The 9157-nt window shown below is 38.9% G+C and overlaps 1 protein-coding gene across 1 annotated transcript; it reads left to right on the plus strand.

The window, feature by feature from the left end:
- Positions 1-557: 557 nt before the first annotated feature.
- Positions 558-8181, plus strand: C2H3orf52 (chromosome 2 C3orf52 homolog). The gene is made up of 6 exons (XM_066568890.1): positions 558-769; positions 4024-4147; positions 4693-4826; positions 5638-5708; positions 6986-7176; positions 8101-8181. Coding segments are annotated over exons 1-6 (702 nt in total). The 5' UTR covers positions 558-589; the 3' UTR covers positions 8103-8181.
- Positions 8182-9157: the final 976 nt, after the last annotated feature.

Genomic DNA, 9157 nt, shown 5'->3' on the forward strand with positions numbered 1-9157 from the left:
AAATGGTTCTTTAACACTAGATATGATTTTAGGCAGTATAATAGCTAGAGGAAGAACAATTTATAGCACAAAGGTCGTTAGTGTTCATTTCTTTATTGACTATAGAGGGAGACTAGAATCACAAGTGTGGACAGAGTCCCAGCATAAGCAAACAACATGCTCTATGAACTTTTACTCTGTTTGTGCTGATCAGCACCGCATCTGTTTAGCTACATGGATAACAGTAATAACATTTTATTGTTTTGGCTGACAGCAGCAGAGAAAACACTGGTTCCTTTCAAAATCATCCCAGCATTGCTGAAGGTTTAGTCACTTGCTTGTCAAGGGCTGGTACAGGCAGGTAGGCAAACTGGAAAACCTAGTATTGCACAGCTGAGAGTCAGAGTTCTCATGGCTATGCAAATCGATACTTCCTCTGCCTTCCCTTTCTCTGCAGCTAGGGCAGCCGACTTTATTCGCTCTTCCACGGAATTCCCCTAATTTAACAGTATTTTGAGACCTCTCCTGTGAACACTATCCCCACTCTTCCTGTTTCCAGCCTCGTGTCAGAGCAACCACTGACCATAATTGCAGCTGAAACAAGAAGGAAATGAGCTGGCTCCATGCTCACTTCAGAGACAGAGGTTCTCGCAGAGGACCCTCTTCAGAGACAAAAGCAATGAAAAGGCAGAGTTCTGCTCAGGAGCAAGAGATTATTGAATTACGGGAACATAATGTGGAGGAAAGTGAGACTGATCGTGACAAGCCTCTAAATGCTCAAACGAGAAAGGTAGGAATTTCATTTGGTCATTTAATCCTTCCTGTGGGGGAAATACTACACAGCAAGAGAAATGACACTTGAAGGAACATTTTGTTGAGGTTATTCCATTTCCTGTTTGAGGTAGAGGGAAAGAGGCTAAAAAAATGTTAAATGTAATTCTTTTTCCTTATCAATGAAGTGTTCTGAGAGTGGGATTTTAAGCATTAATTTAGGAAGTGAAACTGTAATTGGTTCTCTGAGTTTTGCTTTCTCTTCTAAAGTGCTATCAGTGGGATTGGGCTCAAAACCAGAAAAGTTGAAATAAGTTTTAAAACCAGGCTTTCTTTCAGTAGAAGTTAACCAGGAAACAGTGCTACCCAACAAAAATAAGATGTCCTCGAACAGAGCACACTGGATTCTCTTTATCTCTGCGTAATTTTCAGTTGCAAACCATTATGAATTTGTATTAACAGAATGCTCCAAGCCCTCAGTTAAGATCAGCACGTGAATCCTAAGGGACGTAGCTCCTAGTCCCTATTTTAAAGCTACGGAACAGACTAATTCTGGCAGAGGAATAATATTCACACGTGACTGCTGTACAGTGAATTACACTACATACTGCAGGAGTATTTGTGGTTGTGCGAAGATGTTTCCTGCTTTTCTGTGGGCACGGCTGAGTGCCGGGAGCTATCTGCCTGAGGCACCGCCCGTCCCTTCCCGCTCTTGTGACTTCACTTCTGCCTTGGGGAAGCCCCGCTGCTCATCGCTGGGGCTCGCTCATTCATTCCGCTGACTAGGCAGGGGTCAAGTTACTTCTCCCGTGGTCTGGAAAGCTGAATCAGCTCGCTGCAGGGCCAGGCACATTCCAGGAGGTGCAAAGAGGAGCAGCAGAGGGGGGAGGAGAGCCAGGGATCAGCTAGGTCTGCTAGACTATCTCGAGAAACCTTACCCTTGGGCTTATCCTTCCCCTTTCCAAAGCTGAGTTTTCATTTGAGCTCTCTTTATGCTGATTATAGCAAGTGGCTTCCCGTCCTATACAGATTACTGGAAGTTACAATGCTCTGCTTTCTGCTCAGCTGGCAGGGTAATCAGAGCTGTCCTGCCCACCAGGGAGAGAATTTCTCGGCTGTTGTTGCTTCCCTCTGGCCTATTGGCAAAGTTCGTAAGGTGTTGGACTAGTTGTGGAACTGAATGTTTTCTTGGGATCAAGCCAGTTTGCTATGTATGATTAAGAGTTGCGTTTTGTGATAGCCTAAACATGCGGTGGTGTGGTATTAACATGCCCTCTGAACAGAGACATAATTCTCTCTCTCAGGTTTTTTCCTGGAGAAGCACAGAGGGAAAAAAAAATTATCTCTGCTTGCTGCTCCTGGTGTTTTGCACATGTGGAATGTGTTGGGAAGGTTGTTTACTTGAAGGAATTTGGTAACTGGATTCTGGCGGAGATTGTTTATGTTAATTAGCTTATCGGGTCCAAGCTGTGTGGACTGTCGGTCTGCAGACAGTCACGAGTTGTTAGTTAGTGGTAAGTATTCTTTAGTATTCTTTGTAGTATAGTTATAATATAATATAACATATAATATAATATAATATAATATAATTTTAAAAAAGCAAGTATTCAGCATTCCGAAGTTTTAGAGTCAGATGCAAATAATTTGCCTTTGTCGGGGGTCCTGATTTTACTATATGGTGGCTCAATCAAAACTTGGGCTTGACAGCTGCCTGTCTCAACTGATGGGGCTATGGCTGATTTCACAGTTGCACTCTAGGCAGTGGTTACTGGCTTTTAAAATTTTTTAAAATACAAAACTATATGCTAGTGTTAAGTATTAAATTGAAATTCATACTTCTATAAAATATATATATATTTCTATAAAATATTTAAAAAATCGAATAACAAAAAAAGTAAATGAGATGACAGCTGAAAGCGTGCTGTCAACAAAACCATACTCCGTGTTTGCCTTTCATGCTCTAGCAGAGCAAAGTTCTGGGTGCAGAGGTGTCTACAGAGAGTGTTTTCCTTTTTCTGCCTCTGTTCCTGAAGGAATCTCTCTTGTAAGTGCTTTCTCTGTGTGTCTGTTTTCTCTCCCTGTTCCCCTGCCACCACATAGAAGCTTTTAGCCAGCTGCTCAATTCAGTTAAATTCAGTGAAAGCCTCTCTGTTAGTCTGTGTTCTTAGAAAGTTCAAAAAGTAAAGGAAGGAAACCTTGACTATTGCCTCCAACAGCAGCTGGTTTCTGCCAATCTGCATGTGTGTGTCCCAGACAACTTGCAGCTCGTGCTTTTCCTTATCTGGTACTGATGACAGAAAAGACGTAGGGTTTGTTACTACCATTATGGTGGATGGAGAGGGAGGGAGAGAAGTAATTAAAAAGACAGCATGGTCTGCTTATGAATTCAAGCCTTGCTTCAGTCTTCTGATTCTTCTGGCTGTGGAACAAAACAGATGAAATTATCTGTTTTGCCATCACCTAAGCTTACTCCTTCCCCCCCCCCACCTTTTTTTTTTAAATACTTATCCTGTTGGATTAACTCATTAAAAGACTAATTTCTGTCATGGTTTTAAATCTTATAAAAATTAAATAACAGGCAAGGTATTGTCCTTTCTCTCTCGTATGAATGTACATACCTGCACAATTGCTTTGAGTCAAGTTTTCTTTTGACCTCATAGAGCAGGTGAGATTTGCATTAAATTTTCTGTTAAATACACTCAATAGCCTTCAAGTTTCCAATCTTCTGAAAAAAAATAAGTCAACTATAAAATTTTCAATTATTTTACAGAGAGTTTAAGACAATAGTATCTATTGAATAGCACTGCCTTTGCATTGGATGCTGGCATCCAGAAGCTGTGCAGGTTGACATCATCAATGCTGCAGAGGTGAATGATTTTGGAAATACCTCCAGAGACACGTTTTTAGTTGGGAGAGATGAAAAACATTAAAAGGAGAGCTTGTGGAATATACACATTTAATTCACGTAGTTAAAAAAAAACAAATGTGGAGCCAAGAAATCACCTTTGCAGTACTTTAGCTTTATGGGCCATTCAGCAGTTGGAACTTCTGCGCAAAGGGGAATCATCTCTCTCAAGTGAATGTCCTTTACCTTCTCTAGGTCTGCATTTTTTCCTGCAAGGCTGGGAACCCCTGATGCAGGGCATTGCTTACCAATGAGGTTCTCCCATCTATGTGGGGGTTTTGTTTCTAAGTGTGACAGCCGAGACATTTTTCAGTATTTTTTTCCTGCCTTATTTGATTAATCAATATGCCCTTCTCTTTTATACCTAGGAGAGAGATGCCTGGAAATCATGCAGGAATGTAGTTTTCTGGAAGTGTAAACTATGGATGGTTATATCTACAATATTTCTAGTGATCTTCCTGGTCATTCTCATCAGCCTAATTCTTTATTCTAGTAAGTATCTTGCTCTTGACTACAGTAATACAAACGTGCAATATGTACACTCTAATAGAACACAAATGCAACAATAACATCCTTTAATGTCCTTCTGTAAACTGCTGAAGGAACTGGGATACTGACTGAAGAGGGTGGTATTGTAGTTCGGTAGTTCTTGTGAATGCTTTTATCTTAGCAGGCAGCAAGCCACTTGTATCCTGATCAGGTGACAGTTCAAGTTTGTAGCTAAGAAAATATCACAAGCAGAGATTTGGATATGAGGATAGAAATTATGTTTGTTATGTTGGAACAAGTGCCATGGATGACTTAGGTCCCATGGGGTCATTGCCTGTCGGACTCCCAGAGCAGATGACTTTTGCTAATGGAGGTTGGTGGTTCACTTTCTGGTGCTGTCACTTTTTTCAGGTGACTTGCACTTTCTTTCTGTCTTTCCCAGTCAGTCCTTACCTAAGAAATCTATGAGAAAGCCAAGTGGGTTGTTTTTCAATACTTCAGCTATCTGAAACTTTTTTCTCCCCTTTGTGTCTCCTTTTAATTATTAGATGTTTACACAGATGAGGATGACTACTGGGATCCTGATGAATTACTAAGCAATGGAAATTTTCACAATTTTTCAGGAACATTGGAGTTAATGTGTGGTCTCCCACACTTCTCCTCGGAGGACATTACTAAGAGGGTAAGTGTTTATGTGATTCTTGGCAAAGTTGATTCTGCTTCAGTGTTTTGCCTTTTAAGTTTCTGTTTCTCTGCGTAGCAACTCAGTCATTTGCAAGTCCACAAATAAATTGTGTTGTACTTTTTAAAGTCACAATCTAGAAAAAAAAAATTGTCTGCTTTTAAGCACAATAAAGTATTGACTTTATTCCCATAAATTTGACCATTTGTAAAGACATTGTCTTCACCTTTTTCATAGAATCATTGAATAATTTAGGAGAGACCTGGGAAAGTCATCCAAGCATAATATGGGCTAAACATCCTGTGTGCAGCATTCTCTTATGAGTACCTGATTACAGTCTGGGTTTATAGCTGTGATTTCTGCTGAGCCAGCACAGCTCTGCGTTACAGCTGAAATATGCTCAGCATACATGGCAGTTATCATTTGGACATGGTGGGAAGGCAGTCTCAAGACAGAGACTCTCCTCCCCACAAAGTAAGAGTTAGAAGAGCCTTTTGGTACTAATTAGATCCCAAACCTAACAGCATTAGTTGCACATAGCAACATGAGCACACGCTTTTAGCTCACCTTGAGTGCCCCCATTGTGTTAAGGTTACAAAGCAATCACTCAAATGTACAATTAACTTGTCTGTCAAACTTAAATTACTCTCTACCTTTTCGAGGGCAGATATTTGCTGTTATTTGACCTTCGGCACCTGTTTTTATGCTCGTTAAAGCACTTTGTAAAAATGATTTGCTGTGCTTTTTTTTTTCTTTATGAGAGCAAAAAAGAGATTGAATAGAAGAAACATTTTTTTTCTCTCTCTCTCAGCTAACAGAGGTCTACAGCTCATCTCCAGCTTTAGGACGTTACTTTAGGTCAGCTCAGGTGATTTCTTTCAGGTGAGCAATTTCTGTCCCCAAAGTTATCTGAAAATTACAGGCTTCTGATAAGACATACATGTGCTTATGTAAATATGTACACTATTTAAATCTCTGAAAAATAGGGTTGTTTGGGGAAAATTATGTGTATAGGCAGTGAAAACTGGTCAAAGGATCATCTGATGTAAGTGGTAAATGCTGCTAAAATTACATAACAACAGGAACATATTGTTGCTGTGAAGTATCATCTCTGTTATCTTTGGTTCCAATTGCAGCCCTTAAGAAACATATTCAAGGATATTTATTAAAAGAAAAATTAATTGCTGGGAATGCTTAAGATTGATGTAGTTTAAATAATCTTAAATATATGAAACAGGGTTCATAGGGAGGAGAGAATAATTTTGTTCCCAAAAGACATAAAGGCAAGAGGAATATACATGTCTCCTGTCACAGAGAGATAGCAGGAAGGCACGGGAAGACAGAGAGCTTTCCCAAGGACTTCTGAAAAAGAACTCTTACAAAAGAAATTAGAAAGATGGGACAAAATCAAGGGAAGTAGTTTTGCAAAGTCCCAGGTGCTTTGAGATAGCAATGACAAAGGAATAGCCACGTTGCAATGTGGCTAGTGGCAGTTGCAAAGGCACTTTGCTCCCTTGAGGAAAATGCTCCCTTGCCCTGCCAGCCTTGGGCATGCCAGCCTTGTTCAACAGTGAACTGTAGCTCCTTAGCCTTACGGGTACTAACTATGATTTAGACCATCAAGTAAAAGCTGTAGTTCTACACATATATTGATTAGATAGTAACTCTCTCTGCCTCTTTGATGCCTCTCTCTTGTTCTCTCCCTCTCTTTCCTTTTATTTTCCCCCATTCAAGTACTTTTTGAAAATGTTTTGAATTCTGTGAGTACAGCTGCATGGTCCCAGATACTGCTAGCAGGAAAATAAACATTCCTACAGGTTTCTAGTGAAACTATGCACAGGATATTGCAACACTTCTTTTAAGTAGCTTCTTGTGAAGCACCAGTACTGAAAACTGCATCCCATCAGAACACATGTCCATTTGCCCCTCATGGTTTTGAAAACATGTCTCTGGCTGACTTCAAGTACGTACCCAGTTTCAAGAGCTGTTCTGAGAAGGGAGGCAGAAACTGGCATCTTCGGCTGTTTTCTTTTTTGGGGAAATGTTTGTTTTTTTTTTTTTAAATCTATCCCAACATTGATACGAAAAGTCAGTCTTTCAAAAAAAAGAAAAGACACTGTTGACACTTGAAGACATTTATCCTTGACTTTGTTTTTCAGTAATGAAAGCTCCACCATAATTTATCAGCTAGTGTTTTCTGTACCACCATCAACAGAGGGATTTATAGAAAACAGTATGAACCCAGATTTTATAAGGAACATTTTACGTCAAAATATTTATGATGAAGATACTCTTAATCCTGGGACATCTGAATGTGACAGGTTAAAGCTCAACCCGACTTCTCTCACATGTAAGTGCTGTACCTTAGAGAAACTGTTTCTTTACAGAGAGCAGAAGTATTTATGTGAAAGGAGGGAAATACTTCTAGAAAGATATTGAGATTCATTAGATTATATGATTTGCATAACAGTATTAAGGATATTTTAAAATAGCTTTCAGAAAGTCTTGATATGCTTAACTTAAAACCTGGGACTCACTGTTTGGTCCTCTGATGAGAAAGGGAATAGTGATGAGACTGGTTAGCTGTGGACTCCAACCAAACTTTTCTGATCTAATATTGCATTTTATCTGTACAGAAAAATTCTCCTTGTATGTATGTGTACCATAATGGGGAGACAAATAATTAAAAATATTTCTCCTTATTGTACATTTGGTTTTGAATGCTAACAAAACAAATTTTAATCCAAGGGATGAAAAAGAGTCCTGATTTTTGTCTTTCTGTAGTTTTCTGGAAAATTTATTATATACAGAAATACCTGGAAAGAAAACAAATGTTTATTCTTCCAGGTTTTCTAGGCGATGACTACCAGTGACTAGGTAGAGATTCCAATGCATTTATATTTGTCCTGATAGAAATGCCCATATAAAAGTCCTATGAGCTTTGAAGCTATACTAAATGCATGGAACTGCCTCCCCCCAGTGCCAATTTACTGAGTCACACCTAAGTGCTTTTAGAATATTCCTAGGCTAACAATTCGTCATTGCAGTGTAGATAAGTAAGGTTTGTAATTAACTTGTATTGGTTTTTCATGGGATTCTTACCAGGGGACAAGAGATCAACAGGTCATGAGTTCCAATTTTTAGAAGAATTTTATTCCTTATATAGTGACAGGATTCTTAGGAAAAGAGTGTAAAAGAGGACAGGAAAGAATATGTTGAAATGACTGTTTAAAGTTTTGTTTTAATGTTAATACAGTACCATTTTAACTTTCAGAGAAATTATGGAAAGATTCTTCATCTTCATCACTACCTTGAAGAGATGCGATTCCCTATCTACAAGTAATCCCAGGGCAGGGAACTATTCATTAGGTAGAAATACTTCTAAAATTGTTGTCCTGTAAATACTGCCTGTGGTGCAATACTGTAAATGGAAAATGTGGTATATATATGACAGTGTTGTATTGCTATAGCACCACCTCCTTCTTCTATATCTCAGTAATCCGTTTCACCCTTGAGAAAGTCATGTATTTGATGCATGCTCTGTTGAGTTTGAAACCTCTGCTTTGTCTTGCCTTATGATTAAATCTGAACGTTCTGCATGAGCTTTGAAAGCAGTCTTGCACATGGCTCCTTTCTTTTTCTCGTGGCTTATGCAAAATTATCTGTACAGCTTCATCTTCAATGCTCACTTCCACTCAAATTCATATATGTTATTTTTTTCTCTCCGCACTTCACATGACAAATTTATTTGTTGGTCTTTCCTTGTAAAAGAGCTTGAAAACCTAAATATAGATATATATGTGTGTGTGTGTGTGTGTGTGTGTATGTATTTGTATTCTTTAATTACATGCAAGGCCTTTGCACTAGCTTCTTAAGAATGCTTTAGCTTTCATAATTTTCTTATTCTTCCTACAGCCTCCTTGGATAAGGTGCTCTTTGCTCTATTTTTCTCTTCTTCAATGTGAAATACAAAAGAAGAAAGCAACAGCATGAAGAGACATGTCTTGTTCACTAATGCAGCTGAATGTCACAGGAATATTTTAAGGGTTGAATTAGCAGTGTGCTTTTACAGTTAGCTATTGCTACTAGTGAATAGACAGATACTTGACCTGTTTTTGTAAATCTGAAGACTAGTCTATATCCTTAATTATAGTTCCTGCCTAGCACTGGGATAAAAATGAACAGATGTAAGGTATTTGCCTTAATAAGGCAGTAAATAGTAGCTCTTGTTGATGAGAGACCAGATGAAATGAATCAGTGCCAAGAAGATGGTGCTGGAGCAGAAGACATAGGCCAGAGTGGCACAAAAGTTACAGGCAGTAACTGGCTAT

Source organism: Molothrus aeneus, chromosome 2 (genome assembly GCF_037042795.1).
Source record: "Molothrus aeneus isolate 106 chromosome 2, BPBGC_Maene_1.0, whole genome shotgun sequence".
Lineage (NCBI taxonomy): Eukaryota > Metazoa > Chordata > Aves > Passeriformes > Icteridae > Molothrus > Molothrus aeneus.

Coding starts and splice junctions, on each gene's coding strand:
- C2H3orf52 (XM_066568890.1), top strand. CDS start 590: ATGAGCTGGCTCCATGCTCACTTCAGAGACAGAGGTTCTCGCAGAGGA. Junction 4,148..4,692: donor CAGCCTAATTCTTTATTCTA/GTAAGTATCTTG, acceptor TTTAATTATTAG/ATGTTTACACAGATGAGGAT. Junction 5,709..6,985: donor GCTCAGGTGATTTCTTTCAG/GTGAGCAATTTC, acceptor TTTGTTTTTCAG/TAATGAAAGCTCCACCATAA.